The 27,117-nt window shown below is 43.4% G+C and overlaps 1 protein-coding gene and 6 non-coding genes across 7 annotated transcripts; 3 read left to right on the top strand and 4 right to left on the bottom strand.

Annotated features, from left to right (window-relative positions):
- Positions 1–4,070: 4,070 nt before the first annotated feature.
- TRNAM-CAU lies at positions 4,071–4,143 on the top strand. The gene has a single exon. It is a non-coding gene; the product is annotated as a tRNA-Met (tRNA).
- Positions 4,144–6,001: 1,858 nt separating this feature from the next.
- Positions 6,002–6,074, bottom strand: TRNAK-UUU. Its single transcript has one exon. It is a non-coding gene; the product is annotated as a tRNA-Lys (tRNA).
- Positions 6,075–11,412: 5,338 nt separating this feature from the next.
- TRNAM-CAU lies at positions 11,413–11,485 on the bottom strand. The gene has a single exon. It is a non-coding gene; the product is annotated as a tRNA-Met (tRNA).
- Positions 11,486–11,522: 37 nt separating this feature from the next.
- LOC101020539 (putative uncharacterized protein encoded by LINC01556) lies at positions 11,523–13,495 on the bottom strand. The gene is made up of 3 exons (XM_031667007.1): positions 12,624–13,495; positions 12,034–12,179; positions 11,523–11,838 (listed from the first exon to the last, which is right to left on the bottom strand). The coding sequence occupies exons 1-3, from the start codon at positions 12,649–12,651 to the stop codon at positions 11,773–11,775; spliced, it is 240 nt and encodes a 79-aa protein (XP_031522867.1). The 5' UTR covers positions 12,652–13,495; the 3' UTR covers positions 11,523–11,772.
- TRNAL-AAG lies at positions 12,357–12,438 on the top strand. The gene has a single exon. It is a non-coding gene; the product is annotated as a tRNA-Leu (tRNA).
- Positions 13,496–14,711: 1,216 nt separating the features above from the next.
- On the top strand, positions 14,712–14,783 carry TRNAQ-CUG. The gene has a single exon. It is a non-coding gene; the product is annotated as a tRNA-Gln (tRNA).
- A 438-nt stretch (positions 14,784–15,221) lies between these two features.
- On the bottom strand, positions 15,222–15,326 carry TRNAL-CAA. The gene is made up of 2 exons: positions 15,289–15,326; positions 15,222–15,266 (listed from the first exon to the last, which is right to left on the bottom strand). It is a non-coding gene; the product is annotated as a tRNA-Leu (tRNA).
- Positions 15,327–27,117: the final 11,791 nt, after the last annotated feature.

Here is a 27,117-nt window from a genome sequence, read left to right as displayed (position 1 = left end):
TGAATTGCAGCTCTGCTCTCTTATCAAGCCCATATTACTTAGATTCCTGGTATCATTCTAGTGTGATAAAATCACACTAAATATCGTCTCAACAAAAGCATTTGAGCATTGAATACTCAGTATCTAACTTACTAGCAATAGCAGGCTGTTGCAGCAAGCTGAGATCGCACCACAGTACTCCAGCCTGGGCAACAGAGGGAGACTCCATCTCAAAAAAATAAATAAATAAAATGAAATAAATAAATAATAAACTTGGGAAACAAAGCTTGGATTCCAAATAAATTGTATTTTTAGCAAGAGATTGATAAAGTCCTATTTAACTTGCATTCTGAAGCAGTCTTTTTAAAAAAAAAAAAAAAGAATTTTTTCTTAGTGTATGAATCTTTATGTCACAATCTACATAACATAACATTGTTAAAATTAATGGGAGGCTATTGTTTTGGAATGACCTCCTGCACTAGGTTCCAACAGAGGAGACCAAACCAGAAGGGAGTCACTTGTGCAGGGTACCAAGTGATCAAACTGAACTTTAAAATAGGTCAGTTTTCCAAAAAACAGGAGATTCACAGCAACCAGTAGAAAAAGGTCCAGTCTACCTCAGCCAGCATGATAAGGAAGTATTCTCTGCTTTAACCTACAAGGAAAGTCACTTTGAAATTAGCAATCCACTTATTGTTCCTTGTTTGTAGTTTCTTCAGCCTTTTCTACCTATAAACCTCATCTCCTCATCAGAGCACCTTCTTATTTCGTAGATGAGATGCTGCCTGATTCATAAATTGCTAATAAAAGTTGATCTGATCTTTAACCTAAGTGTGTTTAAATTTTGTTCTTTGACAACATCAAACAAATGAAACTATAAATTTCTGTTTTATGGTAGTTCTTTTCTCTATTCTCACTCTTAAAATATTTTCAAATTAGAGAATAGCATTCCTCTTGTCCCACACTTTGAAAATATGATTTTACACCAAGTAAACATTTTAACATCTATCCTATGGCCAGCAATAATGATAGTCAACTTTAGACATTTCTAAGGAGGCTACCTCCTTTCGTTTCTATAAAGTGAAAAATCTTATTGTTTCTGCACATTTTGAGGAAACTAAAAAGTGACTATAAATCTCAATAAGCCATGAAAGCCTCAATATCACCAGTAAGCAAATCACAGTCCTTCTTAGCAATGTTGTTTGTTTTGTTTTGTTTTGTTTTGTTTGAGACGGAGTTTCGCGCTTGTTGCCCAAACTAGAGTGCAATGGCGCGATCTCGGCTCACAGCAACCTCTGCCTCTGGGGTTCAAGTGATTCTCCTGCCTCGGCCTCCCGAGTAGCTGGGATTACAGGCATGTGCTACCATGCCCCGCTGATTTTTTGTATTTTTAGTAGAAACGGGGTTTCACCATTTTAGCCAGGCTGGTCTCAAACTCCTGACCTCAGGTGATCCACCCGCCTTGGCCTCCCACAGTGCTGGGATTACAGGCCTAGGCTCTCATGCCCAGCCTCTCAGCAGTGTTGTGAACAACGTGTGCAAAACAGTTCACATGTAAGATCTTTTCATTTTCTTTGGTAAAAAGTTTATAGTCTGAATGGAATTTGCCAAAATTTACATTTGCACTGTCTGCCAAATATGCAGATAGATGAGCAAGGTCTAACTTGTAGTTGACCAACGTATCAATGATTGTTCATGTTTCAAGTGGTTTCATTAAGTCTTCATACATACCAAGAAAGATGATTTTCAACATCAGCTGGTCATCTGATAGAATCAGCTGTCCACTGCAAGAGACCAATATGTGGTATCCGAATTTCCTCTTGTTCACCTACGAGATGCAACCTCTGCATCAGGAAATAGAGTAATTAAGGAAGCCATAAAATAATGTGTGTTCTTTTCTAATATTCTGCCCAATGCTATTTTCTTGTATTTATTTTTAATTTTAATTTTCTTTAAGGTCTGCTTGTAAGCAAACCCAATGCTATTCTCTACAGAGTGTTGGCGTCACTTTTGGGAGACAAAAACTCTTTAGATTGGTTCACAAGTTCTTGCCTGTCTCATCCCAGACTGGAGAGATGCAGTGTCCCTGTGTACTTTCACATCCAAATCTGTTTTGAATATTGTGTAGTATGCTCCGTTTTGATTATTTATTCTCCAAATCCAGTTGTATGTGTCCTTCTATCTGTCATTCAAGTAACAGTCTGTTTAGACTTTTTCAGTGCTATCTGAGTTATGCTGGCATTCGCATGATAATCGTTCTGATTTTCGTTATCTAAACTCTAAAAATCTGGCCATAGTATTCACAATGTTAAAAATTAAACTGGCCGGGCGCGGTGGCTCAAGCCTGTAATCCCAGCACTTTGGGAGGCCGAGACGGGCGGATCACGAGGTCAGGAGATCGAGACCAAACTTCGTCTCTACTAAAAAAAAAAATACAAAAAAAAAAAAACTAGCCGGGCGAGGTGGCGGGCGCCTGTAGTCCCAGCTACTCGGGAGGCTGAGGCAGGAGAATGGCGTGAACCCGGGAGGCGGAGCTTGCAGTGAGCCGAGATCGCACCACTGCACTCCGTCTCAAAAAAAAAAAAAAAAAAAAAAAAAAAAAAAAAATTAAACTAAGGCCGGGCGCGGTGGTTCAGGCCTGTAATCCCACCACTTTGGGAGGTCGAGGCGGGCAGATCACTTGAGGTCAGGAGTTCCAGACTAGCCTGGGCAACGTGGTGAAACCCCGTCTCTACTAAAGATACAAAAAATTAGCCGGGAGTGGTGGTGCAGGTTTGTAATCCCAGCTACTCGGGAGGCTGAGGCAGGAGAATCGCTTGAACCCTGGAGGTAGCGATTGCAGTGACCCGAGATCACGCCATTGCACTCCAACCTGGGCGACAAGAACGAAACTCCGTCTCAAAATAAATAAATAATTAAATTAAATTAAATTAAACGAGCACTGTCTCAATACAAACTAGCACTATGTAGACACGACAGTCTACAGTCAAAGACCGAGTGTTACGCTCACGATTACAAACGCTAACATCGCGCATTTAAGTCGCCTCACTCAGAGAGATGCACGGTCCAAGGTTGTCACCATCAGCGGCCAGGGGAAAAACGGCCACAACTACAAAAGTGGGATAACCTAAGCCCTATTATCCATTGGCAATAAAATCAGTGTTACTTTCAGTCCTGGGGCAGGGGTGGGAACAAGGGTGGGGTTGTCACTTTTTGTGTGTGTGTAATCTCTCCAACCTATCGCCAAAAACCGAAAGCCCAGACTTTTCACATCCCAGGTAGGGTTTTCCTGGGAGGTGGGTCTTTGAGTGCTAAACCTCAGATAATCCCCTGGCAAACAAAGTCAGTGGAGAAGATAAGCTTTTCACCCCTTCCTGCCTATTACGACCGCTCTCACATCCTAGCAGATGCCCAAGAGTTTGCACCAAGAGCGCCATATTCTTTACACCATGAAGTTGCATTTGTCCAAATCCCTTTGGACTTCCTCAAGACCGAGACGGAGGCGTGATCGGGGAAGATTGCAGTGGGTTGAAAAGTCAATGGGACTTGGGGAGGTATTTTCTTAAAACAGACGGCCTTACAAGAACTTTGCTGTACCTTAGGACAGCCTTACAAGAAGTTTGAGCATATGAGATAGCGACAGGTGGAGACGCCTGTCAAAGGAGGTTGTTTTGTTGTTTAAGATAGTAAAAGCTTCAATGCTTCCCGATGGGAAACACTGGATCACTTTTCCTGTGGGAAAGAACCGGTATGGAGGGAGAGAGGAAACAGGCTGGTTTCCTGTTCTCTCCAGACAAAATGGATGGACGCCCGTGCAGGTTAAGTGTCAGGTTTCTGGACAGGACGTTTAGGAAATTTTCTACTTGAGGTGAGAAGTGGGGAGTCATCAGCTCAGAATGAGAAGGCAAAAGCAGCGGATCAGCAGCGACTTTCTTCATCTGATTCAAGTTTTGGGAGCTGTTGAGCTTTTAAGAGGTTTCATAAGAATATTTTATCTTAGAAATTTAAAATAAAGGTAATGTAGACATTAAAAAGTTTAAATGAAGTAAAAACCAGTGTTGAAAACACCTGACGAAAATATCCCATTGTCTGCCTCCTTAGCGCAGTAGGCAGCGCGTCAGTCTCATAATCTGAAGGTCCTGAGTTCGAACCTCAGAGGGGGCAGCTGCCGTTTTGTCCCCAACTTAAAAAACTAACCGTATTTGTTCATTATATAATTATCTCTATAATGCCTTGGCCCCGTATATGTTGTCAAACAAATGAAGTCTCAGCTCTCTAAGTCCCGACGGATTATCAAGTTTCAGTAAATCTCCTTTAGTTTTTGTAGTACCATCTCTTTCCAGAGGGCATACTGTTTTGTCCAAGTTCCTCTGATCTCAATTCCCTCTTGGAACAGTATCCTCCTACCGGTGCAACTTAATCTGTTGAAAAAATGAATAGACAGATAAAAACCTGATATTCAATTTGTTATGGCAGCCCTAGGAAACTAACACACCATCCTTCTCTCACCAACCTCCCATCACGTCACCTCAAGCTGTTTTATTTTCTTCATATAATTTTTACTATATAAAATTTCCTTGTTCTTTTATTTTTTAACGTCTTTATTGTCTGTTGCCCACCCATCCTCCTAGATTGTAAATTCCGGTAGAGACTGAGTTTGTTTTATCCACTTCTATATTTTCAGTGCCTAGTACAGTATCTGATAAACAAGTATTTCTCAAATCAATCACTTAATTTGCATATTAAATGTTATGGTTTTCTTTCCATGCTTCCTGTCACTATCTTACTGCACAAAATCAACATTTCAAACTTAGATTATTTGCAATCATTACCCCAGCAGTTACACATACTGAAATTCACCTTGCAGGCTATACCTCTCTGGCCCAGTTTGTGCTGGAAAAAGAGAGGTCTCTCCTTAGGCATCTCCAAAATGTCTGGACTTCAAGGGTCTGTATTTCAGGACAACTCTCTTAACAGTTCATTCTGGGGTCGACTTAAGGAAATGTTTTATAGGGAACATCTTAACAGTTTCTTCTGGACCCTAGGCCTCTGGTTCCAGGAGTCTGCAGCTACCACAGTTAAGGAAATGCTGTTAAAGATTTGGAAGAAGCCTAAGAGCTGGGTTGTCCGGCTGTTCAGGCAGCTCTTCAGAGACTGCTTTATCTTTATCGGAGCCATCACAATTCAGAGTCTGTTCCTCTCCTTTGCAGAATCAGACACTATTTTTATTTTATTTATTTATTTGTATTATTTATTTTGAGTCTCGCTCCATCTACCAGGATGGAGTGGAGCGGCGTGATCTCGGCTCACTGCAACCTCTGCCTCCCGGATTCCAGCGATTCTCCTGCCTCAGCCTCCCCAGTAGCTGGGATTACAGGCGCGCGCCATTACGCCCGCCTAATTTTTGTATTTTTAGTAGAGACTATTTCACCATGTTGATCCGGCTGGTCTCCAACTCCTGACCGCAGGTGATCTGCCCGCCTAGGACTCCCAAAGTGCTGGGATTACAGGCGTAAGCCACCGCGCCCCGTCAGAAACTATTTTTAAATTCACCTAGTTTTTCAGACTTGCAGGGCTGACTCACAATAACTAAATGCCAGAAACATGTCAAGACAGAATATGAACATATTATAACTTTCTTGATAATTGATCAGTATATTCCCTCCTATGTAAAATAAACTCTGTACTGGAAAGCAAGTAACAACAGAAGATTACTCTGGCACCTGTAAACAGAGTAACAGGAATAATAAAATATTAAATACTTCGTATTCTAAGGTTATCCTTAAATGCTAGTTTTCTTCCGAAAATCTGGGGCTATCTCACTGTAGAGGTCCCATGTATTCACCTCACTACTTTTATTTTGCATCAGAGTTACTTACCTATCTGTGGGTTGAAATTTGGGGCTCTAACGGGTTTTGTGAAATTTCGCAGTCTATGTAATCTGCCCAAAAGGGAAATGATTCTTTCCTTTTTAACTTTTCCAAACGTGAAGTGAGAATCAGGTGCTAAAAACCACCAACCACGCCCGAACAGGGACTTGAACCCTGGACCCTCAGATTAAAAGTCTGATGCTCTACCGACTGAGCTATCCGGGCTTCTTGTAGATATGCTTCTTTATGCATATTCCAGTGAGTAAGAAGGTGCACAAACTCGATACCTTCCAATCTAAATCCTGTCCCCGGCCCTTTTCTTTATTCCCACCTATACTTTTGTCCTCTTTGAATATGGCTCACAGTTATTTTTGTCCCCAGCTCATGGAAAAAATTAACTCCCACCCTTGTGTAATGTAATCCAAACAATTACTTGTAAAAGTAATGTATAACTATAGACGTAATCGCCGGGTTTATCTGGTCTTTAGTCTTCAAAGGTTATGCTCCAGTCTCGCCTGTGACCTTAAGAATACCTGTCACACGGGCGACGTGGCTCACGCCTGTAATCCCAGCTCTTTGGGAGGCCGGGGCGTGGGATCACAAGGTCAGGAGATCGAGACCATCCTGGCCAACATGGTGAAACTTCGTCTCTACTAAAATACAAAAAATTAGCCGGGCGTGGTGGCGCACGCCTGTAGTCCCAGCTACTCGGGAGGCGAAGGTTGCAAGGAACCGAAATCACGCCACTTGCACTTCAACCTGGTGACACAGTAAGACTCCGGAAAAAAAAAAACTACCTGGCACAAAGAGCGCACAAAAATAGGTTTTGAGAACTTATTTTGGGCAAGGCGCTCAGCTGCTGCCTGGGTTTACTGCAGTGCAGAGGTACTACCTCAGCCCTTGGGGGGTTCATACTTTAAAAGGGAAAGGCAGCAATTAAAGGACAAATTACACTCTGTTTAAACAGCCATTGTGATAAATGCTCTCAATAAAAGTTTAGGTTACACAATGTTGAGAAAAACAAGCATAATCTCATGACTTAACTTTGCAAATTCATTGAGATAATATAAGCAAACTCCTGCTGACATTTCCGTGAAAATTAAGTGTTATCACAATTATTAATCTTATTATTGTAAAATAGATCATTTAGAACACTGTATTTAACTACTTTGGTTGTGCCACTTTAGACAAGTTTCTTAATCTCTCAACCACTTCACTTCCTTAAATCTCACAACAGAAATCCCTTCCTCAAAGGCTAGGTTTAGCACAATGGTTGTCATGTGGTACATTTCTGATCAGGCATTTATTTATGCTACTATTGCAAAACAGATTCAAGGTTATCTACACAACTATACTATAAGATAAAGTGAAAAATGTTAATAGATTTAAATCAAGATAAAGAGAACACAGAGGAAGAAAAGTAAGGTGAGACAAAATAATGCACACTGTAAATCACACCCTGCCCCCTGTCTTCGAGAGCATGGATTATAAAGGGAGATGACCCCTTCCAGGAGAGTAGAGAAGACTTCTCCCAGGAAGTGATGTTTAAACTGAAAACTAAAGGCCTAGTTGGACAAAAATGTGACTCCAGCATTCCAAGAAGATCAAAGAGCAGAGCACTTTCAGACACCTGAGAGAAGTCCTGAGCAGCTTGTGTACAGACAGCTCAAGACAGTGTTGATGAGGGTGGGGGCTGAGGTGGACAGGAAGGCAGGGACAGACCAGTGACTCACAGGCTCAGAGGTTATGGCTAGTAGTACAGAGAGCTGACTGCACCCTAGCAGCAATGTGAAGCCACTGGGAATTCTAAGCAGGAAGTAACGACATGATGAGATTACTTTTAAGAGTACACTGGCTTTATGTAAAGAATGAGTCAGACTGAAGGAAGAGATGATGCAAAAACATAAATTAGGCCATTGTGCAGAAGAAGGCCATCCAGACATGGCTTAGCGACTATGTGGCAGTGGGGAGGAATGGTGCAGAGAAACTGGGGAACAGCTAGAAGAAAGAAAATTTGAGCCCAGACTGCCCCTGGGAACCTGGAGGGCAGGAGGTTTCAAGATGTCTCAGCTGCTTATTTACCAAAAGAAGCTCTTTACAGGGAAAGGCAATAATAAAGCAAAACAGGGCAAGGCCAGTGGCTCCCACCTGTAATCCCAACATTTTGGGAGGCAGAGGTGGGCGAATCACTTGCGGTCAGGAGTTCCAGACCAGCCTGGCCAACATGATGAAACTCCGTCTGTCTCTACTACAAGTACAAAAATTAGCCAAGTGTGGTGGCGCATGACTGTAGTCCCAGCTACTTCAGGAGGCTGAGGCAAGAGAATCACTTGAACCTGGAAGGCAGAGGTTGCAGTGAGCCGAGATCACACCACTGCACTCCAGCCTGGGTGACAGAGCAAGACTTCATCTCAAAAAAAAAAAAAAAAAAGAAAAAAGAAAAATTAGAAATAAACCGGAATAGGAAACAGCACCGTATAGCTTTTGAGAGTTCTCTGGGAAGCATAGAGCATTTATTCTGCTCTTGATGAGTCTTGTGAAAACCTGAGGCAACTGCTGCTAGTTTTAGCCAGTAAGCAAGGCCTGGATGACGAAATAATAACGAGGAGAATTTTGGAAGGAAGTGATCTCTCCAGAGACAGTCAACATGGGATAAAGGAATACAGGCTGAGTAAGTCCTTGACGGGGGCTTCCAAAATGTTGCCACACTGATGGCATTCAAATCTCCTGAAGTCACTGTTAAAAACCCAGATTTAGGCCACTTGCGGTGGCTCACACCTGTAATCCCAGCACTTTGGGAGGCCCAGGTGCACGGATCATCTGAGGTCCGGAGATCGAGACCAGCTTGACCAACATGGAGAAACCCCATCTCTACTAAAAATACAAAATTAGCTGGGCTTGGTGGCGCATGCCTGTAATCCCAGCTACTTGGGAGGCTGAGGCAGGAGAATCACTTGAACCACGAGGTGGAGGTTGCAGTGAGCCAAGATCGTGCCATTGCACTCCAGCCTGGGCAACAAGAGCGAAACTCCATCTGAAAAAAAAAAAAAAAAAAAAAAAAAGGAGTTTCACAGATTCTATCTCAGACTCACTGAATCAGAATATTCTCAAGGTCTGGCTGACCTCCACAACTTAATTCACTGTTATCTTTTCTCTGCCCTATGCAGTGAAATCCCTCTCTGAACATGATCGTGACCTCTGAGACCCTACATGATCTATGTGCATCATGTAGGGTCTATGCGTATCTAACCCCCTCATCTCCTATCAAGTTCTCCCTTGTTTACTGATCTTCAGCCGCACTATTCTCCTCCGTCGTTCCTTAAACATGCCAATGGCATTCCGGCCAAGCCTTTTGTAATTACTGTTCCCTCGGCCTGAAATTCTCTTTTCCCTGATAGCCTCACAGCTCACTTCCTTCAAGTCTCTGTTCAGATGCCTCCTTATCAGGAAGGCCTCCTTGGTCACCCTTTATTATAGAGAAATCTCCTCCCCTTTGTTCTCCATTCTCTTGCTCTTTTTCTTTTTTTCTTTTTTTTTTTTTTTTTTTTTTTGAGACAGAGTCTCGCTCTGCCGCCCAGGCTGGAGTGCAGTGGCGTGATCTTGGCTCACTGCAAGCTCCGCCTCCCGGGTTCACGCCATTCTCCTGCCTCAGCCTCCCGAGTAGCTGGGACTACAGGCGCCCGCCACCTCGCGCGGCTAGTTTTTTTGTATTTTTTAGTAGAGACGGGGTTTCACCGTGTCAGCCAGGATGGTCTCGATCTCCTGACCTCGTGATCCGCCCGTCTCGGCCTCCCAAAGTGCTGGGATTACAGGCTTGAGCCACCGCGCCCGGCCTCTCTTGCTCTTTTTCTTCATGGCATGTATCACTACCTCACATTTTATATATCTGGTTGAGTTTATTCTTTATCATTCCCCACTAAAATGTAAACTCCATGAGAGCAGAAGCTTTTTCCGTTGTGTGGAGTGCTATCCCTGCACCCACTATGTATGGTTCAGGTCTAGTTAAGAAATAAGGCCTGGAGCGGTGGCTCACGTCTGTCATCTCAGCCCTTTGGAAGGCGGAAGAGGGCGGATCACTCGAGGTCAGGAGTTCAAGACCAGCCTGGCCAACATGGTGAAACCTCTTCTCTGGTAAAAATACAAAAATTAGCTGGATGTGGTCACGGCGGGCGCCTGTAATTCCAGCTATTTGGGACGCTGAGGCAGGAGAATCACTTCAACCTGGGAGGCAGAGGTTGCAGTGAGCCGAGATCATGCCACTGCACTCCAGCCTGGGCAACGGAGCAACACTCTGTCTCAAAAAAAAAAAAAAAAAAGAATAAGACTAGGTATGTCAACTAGGCACAACACAGTAACTCAGAGATAACAACTACTGGGAAGTAGCTACCACCTTGCGGGGCTGGAAGAACGAAAAGGAAGAGGTTGAGACCACTGAGGAAAGGCACCCTGGAGTGCTAAAGAGGACGCGCTGCAGCTGGACTAGTACTTATTTATGTAAGGGGCAGTGAGACATTCTGGAATGCATGAAGAGAACAAATAGAGATGGGACTCAACTGCCATTGTTGGAGTGACCTGACAGGAAGAACAAAATTTAGAAAGTAGCCCTTGCTTCTCTCCTCTTGCTTTCTAGTCTCTTTCTGGTTCCTCTTACTGACAGAACACAAGAGGAGGCCAGTGGGCAAAGGAGTTTGGGAAATGTCATTTGCAGGTGCCCAGCCCCAATGTCACAAAACAAAGTATATGAGGGTGATTTTAAAGCTGAGAGGGAATGGATTAATAGGAACACAGCTTTGAACAAAGTAGGACTCAAGAGCAGCACATTAATTATCAGTCTTGTTCATTACTATTTGAGTTAGGGGCTCATCTTGACTGTAAATATCAGCTTGTCTTCTTCACTTCTTGTTTCTCTTTTTACCCCTTCCTGCATCTGGTAGTTTGGATGACTTAGATCTAGTCAACAGGACTGGAAGCAAGAGAAAAGGTCCAATGCAATGAGACTGAGGGGGTAGTTTTTTGTTAGCTTTTTGTTTCCTTTCTTTTTTCGTATGGAATGTTATTGGTGGCAACCTGGTGGTAAGCCGTTCCAGAAGAATGGTAAAAGATAACCAAGTCAGTAATTGATAATTAGATTCTATACCTTCCACACCCCTAGTACAACCCTCCACCCACTCTTTCTTCTCTTAGTACTCTAAAACTGGTAAGTTTCTTGACTCTGGTGTTTTTAAAACAAAGACAAACGCCAAGCATATCTGAAAAACATTTGAAAATGGTACCAGCTCTATCTCCAATGGGTATGCAGGGAGGGAGGGGACATGAGAAGAATTTTGGAGAATTAAATTCTTAATGAAAATCACTGTTTTATAACTGAACATGGTTCTATTAAGCAGCAATTAACCGTTCTGTTCCATCAAAGCAATTTCCTTAGATTTTTTCTTTTTTCCTTACCAGACATATTGTACTCTTTTCTACAGAGAAAGCGGAGTAAGAACAAGGATTTGCCAACTTCCTTCGTTGTCTTACTCATTTTGGGTCAAGAGGAAGAAAAATGGCAAAACAGATGCGTTGCCCCCTCTGAGGTTCGAACTCAGGACCTTCAGATTATGAGACTGACGCGCTGCCTACTGCGCTAAGGAGGCAACTGTCTTTTTTGTTTAAGCAAGGACTCTACCAACGTGATTATGAGGACTATTAATAAGGTTTTAAGTTATCCGAACTATAGTGTTTCAAAATAAGATGGAAATATGATTTAATTCACTTCTAAAACACTTTGGATGACAAAACTACGTAGTACAAGGCAGGGGCCAACTCCTAAACCAACCTCGTTCTCCCACAGCCCTTCCTAAAGAGACTTCGAGGGCTGCGAAGGCAGTTGAGTCCAGACTTTGCAAAAGTCCTTCCCGTACGGGGCCCTGGATTTCTCATCTCATTTCTGGGCCAGGAACGAGCAGTCTTTCCCTCTATGATTAGGGCTTTCGCAGATGTATCGCCTCTGAAACGAAGACAAGACAAATAATAATGAGCGCACTCTTTGCCTCCCTTGTGAAGTTCCGTGGAGACACTCGGTCCCCTGAAATGGACGAAGGGCAAGGGGAGGAGGTCTCAGGATTTTTCCACGCTTTTCTTGGAAGCAACAGGCTCAAACCAAACGGTTGGACTTGCTTATTCCTGAAGTCTAGAGGCTTACTTCCTGGAGTCCAAGCGGATGTGGAGCCCGTGGCGTCCTCTGGCGCTCTCGGTCTCTTCGACCCCTTTTCATTGTGTTGATGACAAATGGGGCAAGATTGCCTTCCTGCACCACCTGCAGCATCCTGTCCGGGATCCACCTGGGAGCTGAAAGGAAGCAAAGTGTCGGGGATCGGGGGTTCTCGGGCTGTGCTGAGAAGCGAGGAATGCTGAAGAAGGGGCCCGAGGGAAGGATTTATAGCGATGTGGGAATGGGAATGAAAAGACTGGAAAGGGGCGATAGTCACTTGGGTGAAAGTGCAAGCGGTGACACAGCCTGCGGGCGGTAGCGTGGCCGAGCGGTCTAAGGCGCTGGATTAAGGCTCCAGTCTCTTCGGGGGCGTGGGTTCGAATCCCACCGCTGCCACAGTGAGTTTCTTTTCTGACCCAGGAGAGGTCCATTTTCAAGCCTTGTGTGGGCAGTTCTCACTGCCTTCTAAGTGAGGCAGGTCCCTCTTCTGTTTCCCAAGGGGCCACCGATAACACCCATATGTACAGTCGCCCAAACAGTGCCCAACTGTTTCTAGATTTAGGAGCTCAGAAATCTCTTACCCTTGTTACTCCCTTCAGTGGCCTTCATGTGTTTTCATTCACTTTGCAAGATTTGTGAACCAATCATGGGCAATTCTAAGGAAAAAGTACAACCTTCTTAACTCCAGACTCAAGAATAAATAAGCCACGCACGCTCATCTGCCCTATTTTCCATTGTCTTCTCCAAGGATAAATGTGCTAAGGCTGAAAAAGCAAACGCACCAACAAACGAAACAGTCACCAGACACCTAGAGCCTTTCCCCCTTCACCTATCCTCAGAGAGCAGTTTAAGGCCCTTAGTTGAACACAGTTGAAGAGTTAGCTTTTGAGATTCTGATATTATCTTAAACAGTAACCATTTTTTATTTTCTTTTTCCTTTTTCCTTTTTCTTTTTTTCTATGAAATAAGGTGGAGGCTCATAGAATAAAAAGAATGACACCTGTTTTAGGGAAGAAGGACTTGATCCGTTATTTACCTGGATCTGGAGCAGTTTAGACCATCTTTTAAGGCTAGGAGACTCGAGGAAATAGAATGGAGAGTTTGTGTGTGCAGGGAGGTGGGTAGATGCTTAGGAGCACTTTACAGTCGTCTAGCCAGAAGTCTTTTAATTTCACTGCTTCCTTCCTCACCTTCCAAAAGATGTATCCAATACATACATACTAATTGAGCAGATAGTTTGTAACAGGTACCTTGCTTGGTTGGAGATACAACGAAAGGATGAATACCAGCAAATGATTCCAGGGTTTCTTAGCAATTCAGTCTTGAGAGACTAGAGAAGCACATTAAGCCTAATTGACCTAGGGCTGGCGCGGTGGCTCACGCCTGTAATCCCAGCACTTTGGGAGGCTGAGACGGGCGGATCACGAGGTCAGGAGATCAAGACCATCCTGGCTAACACGGTGAAACCCCGTCTCTACTAACCATACAAAAAATTAGCCTGGCGTGGTGGCGGACGCCTGTAGTCCCAGCAACTCAGGAGGCTGAGCCAGGAGAATGGCGTGAACCCGGGAGGTGGAGCTTGCAGTGAGCCGAAATTGCGCCACTGCACTCCAGCCTGGACGAAAGAGCAAGACTCCGTCTCAAGGGAAAAAAAAAAAAGCATAATTGACCAATAATTAATATTAAGATTGACTGAAGTAGTAATTTATACCTGAGTATTTCTTCCAGACAAGCTACGTATATATGTGGTCTATTTATTTTATGTTGTTCTTACAGTTACTAGGTAAACAACCATGTTATCTTAATAAAGTTAAGATTTGAAAAAATAAATGACTACGTCCAGCATTGTAACATCCTCGTTTGGTCATCCATACTAAAGGACACCAATTTGTGGGGCCATCTGGACACTAAGATGTCCACCTGGGAGCCGGGACCTGGAAAGGCGAAAGAAGATAGGAGGAAGATAGGAGGAGGAGGAGTTCCCTTTTGAACTTTTAAAATTTAGCCTAGCGAATGAAGGCAAAAAAGAAGTCTAAAGTCTTCCAAAAGTCTAAGCTGGGCTGTCCCACTGAGTATTCATTCATTCGTTCATTCATTCACTCATTCTTTCATTTATGTATTCATGCAACAAACATTGATTGAGCTTCTACAAAGTAGCAGACCGTGGGCTATCAAAGAGGAGTGAGACTCAGTCCTGCACTTAAGGCATTTTGCAGGAATGCGGGAGACAGATTTTAAAAATTCAAGCCCATGGTTACAACTGAGGGGCAGTGCCAAGATACTCGGAGGTTGTTCTAGAGGCATCTGTAGGTATCGTACGATGAACACATGAGACTGTAGAAAGTAGATAGTATATTCTTCTTTTCTCTCTTTTCTCCCTTTCAAACTGTGAGACTAAAATTCAATTTATCTTTTCGTGGGCTGGAAACGGAAGAAAAATATCCAGGAATAACCATATTCCCAGATCAGTATACTGCGCTGCCCCGAAGGATGGAAAGAAACCTGGGAGAAAGGCGCAGTGGAAACAGTGTGTGAGCCCTCTCTCTCGCACCCCTGTGTTTGGTACTCCAAAACAAAAAACTGCTCCTGCAAAATTACTTTAAATCAATTAGTAAGTGGAAGAAAAGAGAGATCCCAGGTGGATCGAGTGTCCGACCATTCCTAAGGAGGGTTCCATGGTGTAATGGTTAGCACTCTGGACTCTGAATCCAGCGATCCGAGTTCAAATCTCGGTGGAACCTTTCGTATTTCTCTCTTTTTGCCCTGTTTCCGGTAACTTGAGCGTGAACCTTGCTGCTTTCAATTTCACTTTCATCACTTTGACTTTTGTTAGTGTCTGGCCGTGAGGAAAAACACGTAATCTGCAGTCCCAATAACCTATGAGCTCAGGGCCAGTATGTAATAATGGAGTCTGTATACATGTCTTTCTACCCCCACCTAGTTTGGTTTCCTCCCAGGACGCCTCTGGGTGAGTGCTCATGTAGTAAATGAATGCGCCTTTTAACGAACTGACCAAAGCAGAGCAAAACGTGATTCGCTATTAAACAGCGAACAAGACTGAAAAGGAAGAGGATAGACCTTATTGATAGTGTATCATTTTAGTTAGGATAGAAAAAGTAGGGAGAATGAAAACACAGAAATGGCTGAGAAAGTAGAGTGAGGGGAGAATAAAACACATGTGTCAGAAGTGGGATTCGAACCCACGCCTCCATTGGAGACCAGAATCCTCAACACGAGGAAGCCAACCTTGAGTCTGGCGCCTTAGACCACTCGGCCATCCTGACACCTGAGACACCCGCATTCGCAAATCAATATAATCTTCAATTGTAATGAATGTGCAACCAGCGTAAGTCATTACTACGTTCGCGGTTTAATGAAAGAAACGGAAAAGGAAATTCCTACAAGTTAACAAAACGTTCTATCTAAATGGAATCAGGAACCGTAACTCAACTCGCGAGGCTCTCCTCCCAATTCAGGCTAGAATTCAGCGTTTCTCGCCCCTCGCCCCCTTCTACACTTCCCTGCACGTCCTGGGTACGGGGCGCAAGCATCCTAAAAACCCAGCCGCGACTCTCCCCTGAACGAGAAAGAACACATAGCATGACAAGAAAAAACTCACATCCAGCGCAAGAAACAACATGTAGCACGGGGGCTGTTCCCGAGATGCTGCTTAGCAAACCAAAGAGCTCAGCAGGGAAGAAATGAGTGAGCCAATGTAGACCGGAAGTGAAGCAGGAGAGTTAGTGGAGACTGGGGGATGAATGGGGTCTCGAACATGAAGAATGACTGTCGATGTGAGTAACGAGAGTTAACTTGGTCAGGAGTTGAAAAAGGGTGAACTGCAGGGGTGCAAAACCAGATTAGCATGAAGGAAATGTCAGCACAGAGCCGAAATCCCCAGATCTCTTCCCTCACCACATTCCCAGAACTAGTCAAACAGGCTCATCTCCCCTCCCACTACCTCTCCCAGGAGGTTGAAGGAGTGTGTCAAGGGAAACTGAGATAAAGTTTTCCAGACATAAAGACAGACAGATGAGATATCCAAGTCAGTTTACGAGGAAAAAATAAAAATTAAACCAACGACAAACACTGGTATTTCAGGGTCTCCCAAAGAAATGGCTGGGTCTCCATAGAATCCCCAAAGACTCTCCAGTCTACAGGCTTGGCCCAGCTCCACAGAGCTTCCAGAATCAGGTGTTTTGTGCCTTACTTAAAATATGTACGACAACCAAGGATAATCAGATGGTTGTGAAAACATTTCTACAATAAGACAAGGATGAATACCAACAGAAGGGGGCAGGAAAAACCTAAGAGGAAACAAATACAGTGGAGGAACCTGGATTTTTGTTTGTTTGTTTTTGTTTTTGAGACAGACTCTCGCTCTGTCGCCCAGGCTGTAGTGCAGTGCCGCGATCTCAGCTCACTGCAAGCTCCGCCTCCAGGGTTCACGCCATTCTCCTGCCTCAGCCTCCCGAGTAGCTGGGACTACAGGCGCGCGCCACCACGTCTGGCTAATTTTTTGGTATTTTTAGTAGAGACGGGGTTTCACCATGTTAGCCAGGATGGTCTCGATCTCCTGACCTCGTGATCCACCCGCCTCGGCCTCCCAAAGTGCTGGGATAACAGGCGTGAGCCACCGCGCCGGCCGGAACCTGGATTTTTAAAAAATTACAATTAATCCTTGGGAAAGTAAGAGAAGATACGCTGCACTCATGAAACAAAAAGGAGGGGGGAGCTCTTAATATTGTTAATAATATTATAATGGCCGGAGTTTTAAATTTTTCTTTTTTTTGTATTCTTGAGACGGAGTTTCGCTCTTATTGCCCGTACTAGAGTGCAATAGCGCAATCTCGGCTCACAGCAACCTCCGCCTCCCAGGTTCAACTGATTCTCCTGCCTCCAGAGTACCTGGGATGACAGGCATGCGCCACCACGCCCGGCTAGTTTTATGTTTTTAGTTAATACGGGGTTTCTCCATTTTGGTCAGGCTTACACTCTAAAGGCTTGTGCACTTTATGTATATTTTACTTCAATAAATTAACAATATGAGACAGTTTATAATTTAATGTCAATTAAATGCTCTACAGCATAAACTCTAAAAATGTTTGATATAGTTTGGATATTTGTCCCCACTCAAATTGGATATTTGTCTCATATTGAGATGTAATCCCCAATATTGGAGGTGGTGTCTGGTGGGGCCTCCTTCCTCCATTCTCGCCAGGCGACGTACCTGCTCCCCCTTTGTCTTCCGTCATGATTGGAAGTTTCCTAGGCCAGGCGCAGTGGCTCAAGCTTGTAATCCCAGCACTTTGGGAGGCCGAGGCAGGTGGATCACTTGAGGTCAGGAGTTTGAGACCAGTCTGATCAACATGGTGAAACCGGTCTCTACTAAAAAATACAAAATTAGCCAGGTGTGGTGTGAGCCAAGACAGCGCCATTGCACTCCAGCCTGCGCAACAAGAGCGAAACCCCGTCTCGAAAAAAAAAAAAAAAAACACCCAGAAGTTTCCCAAGGTCTCTGCAGAAGCAGCTGCCACTATGCTTCCTGTACAACCCGCAGAATCATGAACCAATTAACACTCTTTTCTTATAAATTACGCAGTCTCGGGTGTTTCTCTTTGTTTTGTTTTGAGACGGAGTCTCTCTCTGTTGCCAAGGCTGGAGTACAGTGACACAATCTCGGCTCACTGCAACCTCTGCCTCCCAGGTTCCAGTGATTCTCCTGCCTTAGCTTCCCAAGTAGCTGGGATTACAGGCATGTGCCACCACACACGGCTAACTTTTTATATTTTTAGTAGAGACGGCGTTTCACTACGTTGGCCACGCTGGTCTCAAACTCCTGACCTCAAGTGGTCCGCCCACCTGAGCCTCCCAAAGTGCTGGGATTACAGGTGTGAGCCACCGCACCTGGCCCTCAGATATTTCTTTATAGCAGTGCAGGCACAGCCTAATACAAGGTTAAAAAGGGAAAAATTGCTGTGACCTGGGAAGATGGGAAAAGTTTTATGAGAGGCTGATCTGGAGGGAGTGGTCATATGGAAGGAAAGCAGAGGCACCTGCTTATTCAAGGAACTTAGCCCAGAAAGGGAAGAGAAATAGTTCCAGAGCTCACAAAAGCATTGAAATCTTCCTCAGGCCCAACATGTCTAGGTCCTTCAATTATTTCTCCCTTGCAGTTAGGGATGCCATTCCCACCCACTGTGTTATTCTTTCTCATAGCATCCTGTCTCGTCCTTCATAGCACTTGTCACAATTAGTAACCACATATTGATTTGATTAATAACTGAATGCCAGTCTTTGTTCTGATTATTTCATACTGTATAACAAACTGCGCAACAGGTAGGGCTCACTGGGATGATTTTTCTGTTACACCTGGCACTGACTAGTGACTCAGAATGTATCCATTTGGCAATTGGGCTGCTCTTCATTGACAATCCTCATGCTTTTGTCAGGGAATGGCTGGAAGCATGGCCTCAGTGAGCTCACTCCCCTTTTATGGAGTCGCATAGTAGAGCAGTTGGACATCATTATGGACCAAGTTGTGTCCACTCAGCCCACCACATACACACAGCTCCCAACTCATGTTTTGGAATTTTAACCCCCAATGTGACTATATTTGAAGACAATGTTTTTTTTTTCTTCAGAGTTTTGCTCTGTTGCCCAGGCTGGAGTGCAGTGGCACAATCTTGGCTTGCTGCAACCTCCGCCTCCTGGGTTCAAGCGATTCTCCTATCTCAGCCTCCTGAGTAGCTGGGATTACAGGTACCTGCCACCACACCCGGCTAATTTTTGTATTTTTAGTAGAGACAGACTTTTGCCATGTTGGCCAAGCTGGTCTTGAACTCCTAGCCCCAAGTGATACACCTGCCTCAGCCTCCCAAGAAACTGGGATTACAGGCATGTGCCACCACACCCAACTAATTTTGTATTTTGTATTTTTAGTACAGACGTGGTTTCTCCATGTTGGTTAGGCTAGTCTTGAACCCCTGACCTCAGGTGATCTGCCAGCCTCGGCCTCCCAAAGTGCTGGGATTGCAGGTGTGAGCCACCGTGCCCGCCCTTTTTTTTTTTTTTTTTTTTTTTTTAATACGAGCATCTCACTGTGTCCCACAGGCTGGAGTGCAGTGGTGTGATCATAGCTCACTGCAGTCTCCAACTCCTGGGCTCAGGCAATCCTCCCACCTTAGCGTCCCAAGTAGCTGGAACTACAGGCATGTGCCATGATACCCAACTTACATATCTTGGTGATCCAATGTCATGTGCATATGAGATGTCTCTAAGATACTGACTATCTTGGAGACAGCTACCATCCCTGCCTCCATCCAGCCCCCAGTGGCCTGTCAGCTCCATAAGGGCAGGAATCTTGTCTAGTGCATTTACCAGGTATAGTCTGCTTATATTCAAATGCCTGTGTCAAAATCAAGGAAATCCTCAACCCCTTGCTGTTTGAAAGAATGGGTCAGATTAGCTTTCCCTCCCACTGTCTTCAAAAATTTTATCCCCAGGAAATAGAATATAGTTAAATGTTGGGAAGCACACAACCAGTTCAAAAATAAATGATATTTAAACGACTAATGACAATTACATTTTTCAGTGAGTCTTGATGCATAGACTAGTGAGCATTATCTCAGTTCCCTTGCCATAGTAATTGGTTCAGGAATAGGTAGTGTAACCAAACTTAAGCCAGTTGGCATATGAATTTCTCTGTCCACAGGGATTAATCCAATCAATAAGAGCAAAATATAAGGCTTTGCTGGCTGGGAAAGACAAGTCATTGATGTTGTGATTGCAGAAATTTTTTAAAATTTATTTTGACATAATTGTAGATTCACATACAGTTATAGGATATAATTAAGATCCAGTGGCTGGGGGCAGTGGCTCGCTCCTGTAATCCTTGCACTTTGGGAGGCAGAGGAGGGAAGATTGCTTGAGGCCAGGAGTTCAAGATCAGCCTGACCAACATGGCAAAACCCCGTTTCTACTAAAAATACAAAAATTAGCTGGGCATGGTGACACAAAGCCTGTAATCCCAGCTACTTGGGAGGCTGAGGCATGAGAATTGCTTGAACCCAGGAGGTGGAGGTTACAGTGAGCTAAGATCACGCCACTGCACTCTTGCCTGGGTGACAGAGCAAGACTCTGTCTCCAAAAAAAATAAAATAAAATAAAAATAAAGATCCAGCATACTCTTCACTCAGTTTCTCCCAAAGGTAACATCTTGCATAAATGTAGTACAATATCACACCAGGAAATTATTATTGATAAAATCCACCAATCTTACTCAGATTTCACCATTTTTACATACACCATGTGTTCGTGTGTGTTTAGTTCTATGCAATTTTATTGCATGTGTAAATATCACATAGGAACAACAAACATTACAGTCAAGATACAAAACTGTTCCATCACAAGGATCCCTCAGGGTACTCTTTTATAGCCATGGACACCTCCTTCCCTTCTCTTTCCCTAATGCCTAGCAACTACTCATCTGTTCTCTATCTCTATAATTTTGTCATTTCAAGAATGTTATGGGCTGGCCACAGTGGCTCACTCCTGTAATCCCAGCACTTTGGGAAGTCGAGGCGGGTGGATCATTTGAGGTCAAGAGTTGGACACTAGCCTGGCCAACATGGTGAAAACCTGTGTTTACTAAAAATACCAAAAAAAAATTAGCTGGGCATGGTGGTGCATGCCTTAATCCTAGCTACTCGAGAGGCTGACACAAGAGAATCACTTGAACCTGGGAGGCAGAGGCTGCAGTGAGTCGAGATTGTCCCGCTGCACTCCAGCCTGAGCAACACAGTGAAACTGTCTCAATAAATAAATAAATAAATAAATAAATAAATAAATAAATAAAAGTAAATAAATGTTATTAATGGAATCATACAAATCATAACCTTCTGAGATTGACTCTTCTTACTCAGCATAATTCTCTTGAGATCTATCCAAGTTGTTGCCTATCTCAGTAGTTCATTCATTTTTATCGCTGGGTAGTATTTCACAATATGGATGTGTCACTGTTTAACTCTTCACCGTTCGAGGACATTTGAATTCTTTCTAGGCTTGGCTATTATGAACAATGTTTTGTGCAGATTCTTGGGTGAACAAACATTTTTATTTCTCTGAGATAAATGCCCAGTGACATGCATACTTGAGACTCTACACTGCAGCAGCTGTTTGGCTACCTCATCAGAGAGATTCCACTCTGATGACCCAATACAAAGTAATAACCATCACTCTTCATCTTCCATATTCTGATTCATTTCACTTTATGGCATGTTTCATACCATGTATTTATTGCTTGCTTTGCTTATCATCCGTCTTTCCCTCTAGAAAGTAATTCCATGACCCCCGCAACTTTGTCTGTTTTGTTCCACACAGTGTCCTGGAATGTAGAAGACTGGCACATAGTTAAGACTCAACAAACATTTGTTGAATAAATTAATGAGTAAATAAATCTCAGACAGCTTTCCCTATTAGTAGATTATTATTTCTTCTTCTCCTCCTCTTCCTTCTTTTTCTTCTTCTCTTTTCTTCTTCTCCTTTCTTCTTTTCTTCTTCCTCCTCCTCCTCCTCTTCCTCTTCTTCTTCCTCCTCCTCCTCCTTCTTCTTTACTTTTGTTTTTGGAAACTGCATAGCATTTCATTGTACACCTGCATAATATTTTCATTACCTTATCCCCTGTTGGAGCATATTGATGTTGGTCCCAGTATTTTACAAATCCAAACAATGCTGTAATGGCAATCCTTGTATAATCAAACATCTCTGTCCAGATGGGAGAGAAGCAGAGTAGAAGGTTCTAAGAGTGTGTGTATTTAAAATTTTTTAGTGATTGTCAAATTGCTCTCTTTCTTTCTTTTTTTTTTTCTTTTTGAGATGAAGTTTCGCTCTTGTCGCCCATGCTAGAGTGCAATGGCGTGATCTCGGCTCACCGCAACATCCGCCTCCTGGGTTCAAGCAATTCTCCTTCCTCAGGCTCCTGAGTAGCTGGGATTACAGGTGTGCGCCACCACGCCTAGCTAATTTTGTATTTTTAGTAGAGACAGGGTTTCTCCATGTTGGTCAGGCTGGCCTTGAACTCCTGACCTCAGGTGATCCACCGGCCTCAGCCTCCCAGAGTGTTGGGAGTACAGGCGTGAGCCACTGCGCCCGGCCCAATTGTCAAATTGCCTTCAATGGTGTTCTCCCAATTTACATTTCCACAGTGTACTGGAATTCCTCATATTCTCATCAATACTGAATACTGTCAAAGTTTTAAATCTTTGCTAATCTCATAAATTAAAATTAACATCACCTCTTTTCACATGTTTATTGACCATTTGTTCTCTGTACCATCTGTTTATGACCTTTGCTCGTTTTTCTTCTCTCTTTTTTTGCTTTTATTTGTGGAAATATTTTGTCTCTCAAGGAAATTCATCCTCTGTTTTATTTGCTAAAAATATCTTTCCCCAAAATTTTCCTTTATCATTCAGTTGTTTAGAAAATTTTTTTTATTAGAAGTCATCTAATTTTGAATTCTGTATAATCAAATTTATCCATTTGTGACTTCTGTGGGGTCATATTTACAAAGATCTTCCAGATGACAAGTGCTTTTAAAAAAATCAGTTTTCTTTTTCCTAGAATTTTTATGGATGATGTGATTATTATTATTATTACTATTTGAGACAGAGTCTCGCTCTGTCACCCAGGCTGGAGTACAGTGGTACAATCTCGGTTCACTGCAAGCTCCGCCTCCTGGCTTCACGCCATTCTCCTGCCTCAGCCTCCCGAGTAGCTGGGACTACAGGCACCTGCCACCACACTCGGCTAATGTTTTGTATTTTTCAGTAGAGACGGAGTTTCACCATGTTAGTCAGGAGGGTCTCGATCTCCTGACCTTGTGGTCCACCCGTCTCGGCCTCCCAAAGAGCTGGGATTACAAGTGTGAGCCGCCACACCCAGCCGGATTAATTTTCTTTAAAAAATTTCATTGATCAATAATACAGTTCAGTATAAGAAGTGAGATGAGATCTTTTTTCTCCCAAATAGCTAGCCAGTTATTCCATGATCATTTATTGAATGTATAGGGCACCAACCTGCAATTTCTCCTGCATCTTGTACTAAATTCTTTTTTTTATTTTTTTATTTTTTGGAGACGGGGTCTGGCTTTGTCACCCAGGCTGGAGTGCAGTGGTGGAGTCTCAGCTAACTGCAACTTCTGCCTCCTGGGCTCAAGGGATCCTCCCACCTTAGCCTCCCAAGTAGCTGTGACCACAGGTGCACACCACCACACCCAGCTAATTTTTTGTATTTTGGTAAAGACTGGGTTTCACCATGTTGCCCAGGCTGGTCTCAAACTCCTGAGCTCACGCCGTGGCCTCCCAAAGTGCTGGGATTACCCTGCATGAGCCACCGCACCTGGCCCTTATATTAATGCTAAATTCTTATTGATATTTCATCCTTTTCTCCATTTTCCATTCTGTCTCATCTATATGCTGGCTTCTTAAGTACTGTATTCTTGTATTTATTACGATACTTTTTTATTTTTCCAGACTAAGGTTAGTGTCAGTTGGTGAAAGACAGATAAGAGAGAAGGAGATAGAAGAAGCAGAAATACTTTAGGCCTTATCAGGTCCCACTTAGTTTGCTGCTTGGAAGAAGAATGATCCAACGAGGGAGGGATCAACAGTGACACTTTAATGTCACAGGTAAGTGATGACTATCTGGGCCTGTGGTGTGGGGGGAAAAGATTTATGAAGACAGTTGTAGGTAAAGAAAGGCAGATTTATTAGACAAAGTAGAAAAATATGTTGCCAGGGAGACAACAGGCAGTATCAAGAGAAGTGAAGCTGACTACAAAGAAACAAAGAATTGCTAGGGATTTTATACAATGGAACTTGGACTGACTGAAAACGCTAAGGTAGCAGAAAGCTTAACCCGCATTCTTCTGTCAGCCAAGGTGCTTGATAAATTGAGGCAGTTGATGGTAAGTAGGAAGTTTGTGAGTTACGTACAATTGTCTGTGCAGGAGGGCCATGTGCCATGAGCCATAAAAAAGGCAGACCTATCGCTCAGTTGCTTTATTTCTGCTTTCCCCTGGTCCCACCAGCCTGACTCTTTTTCCCTAATTAGGACTCCACATAAAATGCCTTCGAGATGTTAAGATGAACACTGAAAAGTGTCCCTTGGATTTGGCCAATACTAGTAAAAGTCACTCGTTCCCTTAGGGCAGGGAGGTTTAGAGTGGGCAGGAAGGAATTCATTTTAAAACGCTATATTTTATTTGATTTATTTTTTGAGACAGAGTCTTACTCTTGTCGCTCAGGCTGGAGTGCAAAAGCGCAATCTCGGCTCTCTGCAACCTCCGCCTCCCGGGTTCAAGCCATTCTTCTGCCTCAGCCTCCCGAACAGCTGAGGTTACAGGCACACAACACCACCCGGGGATAATTTTTGTATTTTTAGTAGGGACAGGGCTTCCCATGTTGGCCAGGCTAGTCTCCAACTCCTGACCTCAGGTGATCCACCCGCCTCAGCCTCCCAGAGTGCTGGGTTTACAGGTGTGAGGCACTGTGCCTGGCCTTAAAACAGTATATTTTATTAATAATCTTTTTTTTTTTTTTGAGACAGAGTCTCGTTCTGTTGCCCAAGCTGGAGTTCAGAGGTGCTATCTCGGCTTACCACAACCTTCGCCTCCCAGGTTCAAGCGATTCTCCCGCCTCAACCCCCTGAGTAGCTGGGACTACAGGTGTGCACCACCATGTCCGGCTAATTTTTGTATTTTTAGTAGAGATGGGGTTTCACTGTGTTGGCCAGGTTGGTCTTCATCTCCTGACCTCAGGATCCACCCACCTCAGCCTCCCAAAGTGCTGGGATTACAGGCGTGAGTTACCGCACCTATTAATAAGAATTTGATTAGGCCTTTATACTAAAGAATTTGGACCATGTCCCAGAGACAAAAACAAACAAATAAACAACAACAAAAAAAAAACCACGAAATTTTGAAGATGTCTGAGTAAGAAGTGACAGAATGAGGCCGGGCCCGATGGCTCACGCCTGTAATCCCAGCACTTTGGAGGCCAAGGTGGGCGGATCACCTGAGGTCGGGAGTTCAAGACCAACCATGACCAACATGGAGAAACCCCATCTCTACTAAAAATACAAAATTAACGGGGGTGGTGGCGCATGCCTGTGATCCCAGCTACTTGGGAGGCTGAGGCAGGAGAATCACTTGAACCTGGGAGGCAGAGGTTGCAGTGAGCCGAGATTGTGCCATTGCACTCCAGCCTGGGCAACAACAGCAAAACTTTGTCTCAAAAAAAAAAGTGACAGAATGAAAAGCATTTTCTTCTTTAAGAATTTTTAAGGATGGCCGGGCGCGGTGGCTCAAGCCTGTAATCCCAGCACTTTGGGAGGCCGAGACGGGCGGATCACGAGGTCAGGAGATCGAGACCATCCTGGCTAACACGGTGAAACCCCGTCTCTACTAAAAAATACAAAAAACTAGCCGGGCGCAGTGGCGGGCGCCTGTAGTCCCAGCTACTCGGGAGGCTGAGGCAGGAGAATGGCGTGAACCCGGGAGGCGGAGCTTGCAGTGAGCTGAGATCCGGCCACTGCACTCCAGCCTGGGCGGCAGAGCGAGACTCCGTCTCAAAAAAAAAAAAAAAAAAAAAAAAAAAGAATTTTTAAGGATGATTCTATTCTTTGAGGTGGTATTGAAATCAGTTAAAAAGTACAAATAGAGGAACTAATGGGAAGGCTGCACAGTTACCGATTCTTTGAAAAATACTTGTAAACTGACACACTGGTGCAATAATATAAGTTAGGATTAGTAATAGAAATTAACATGAACAGGTAAATTAAGCAAATCAAAATTCCATGAAATCTGGATGATGAAGGGAAGTCAGTAAACATTTAAGGAAGAGGGGCTGGGCATGGTAGCTCATGCCTGTAATCCCCACATATAAAATATATATAATATATAATGTATATTATAATCCCCATATGTAATATATCATATATAATGTATATTCAATATATATTTATATATTATATTTATAATATATAATAATTTATAACACATTTATAATATAATATATTATATATCATATCATATATTATATATTAAATATATACATATATTTATATATAAATTTCCAGAGGAAGCAGCCTGGGCCCTGAGGCCATGAAATCTTGTCTATATTTATATTTTACATAAATATATTTATATATTAAATATATATTACATATTTTTATATTATATATTTAATATACTTAAATATAATTTAAAAATTATATTTTTATATATTTAAATCCTCCCACTCTGTTCTACCCAACTCATCTATTTTGTTTTACCTTTTAAAAATTTTTTTCCTTTTTTTTCTTTTTTGAGACAGAGCCTCGCTCTGTTGCCCAGGCTGGAGTGCAGTGGCCCGGTCTCGGCTCCCTGTAACCTCTGTCTCCCGCCCAGGCTCAAATGATTCTCCAGCCTCAGCCTCCAGAGTACTTGGAATTACAGGTGTGCAGCACCATGCCCAGCGAGTTTTTGTATTTTTGGTAGAGACGGGGTTTCACCATGTTGGTCAGGCTGGTCTTGAACTCCTGGGCTTAAGCAATCCGCCCACCTCAGCCTCTCAAAGTGATGGGATTACAGGCATGAGCCAAGGCACCCCGCCTGTTCTACCTTTCTTTATCCCCAGGTCACCTGCCTCCAGAGGTTATAAAGGGTTGGTAAGATAAACACAATCAATTCTGAAAAACAAAGCCAAACTCAAGGCTTGCATCCCGCAAGTAAGGGGGAAGATGAAGGGCAGCTTTATCTACCTATCTCTCATATTTCTGCACTGTATTGTAATGCTTATTAGTTCTTTTTGGAGTAAACGAGAGGAGACATATCCTTTAATTCTTACAAATTGCATTGTTGATCCAATCTCAAACCAAGACCGGACTGTCGTGTGGCCTGGCCCAAGTATGCTATGTTTTTCTGGAAATGGGCTAGGGCTATTTGGTACTGGAATTTGAACGACTGGGTACTCAGAGTATAGTTGCAAGGTGGATGTGGGTTTGGGGTTGGCAAGTCCACTTAGTCCCTCAGACTTC

The sequence above is a fragment of the Papio anubis genome, chromosome 6, assembly GCF_008728515.1.
Source record: "Papio anubis isolate 15944 chromosome 6, Panubis1.0, whole genome shotgun sequence".
In the NCBI taxonomy this organism is placed as follows: domain Eukaryota; kingdom Metazoa; phylum Chordata; class Mammalia; order Primates; family Cercopithecidae; genus Papio; species Papio anubis.
Note: the sequence above shows the minus strand (reverse complement) of the source record. Positions and strands in the feature narration are given on the sequence as shown.

Bases quoted from the DNA above. Each gene is read 5' to 3' on its own strand.
- LOC101020539 (XM_031667007.1), bottom strand. From the start codon at position 12,651: ATGAAGGCCACTGAAGGGAGTAACAAGG. The intron at 12,180-12,623 runs GTAAGAGATTTC...GCTTCCTTTCAG, and splicing joins CACTGAAGGGAGTAACAAGG to CTCCCAGGTGGATCCCGGAC. The intron at 11,839-12,033 runs GTAAGCCTCTAG...TCTTCGTTTCAG, and splicing joins ATCCGCTTGGACTCCAGGAA to AGGCGATACATCTGCGAAAG.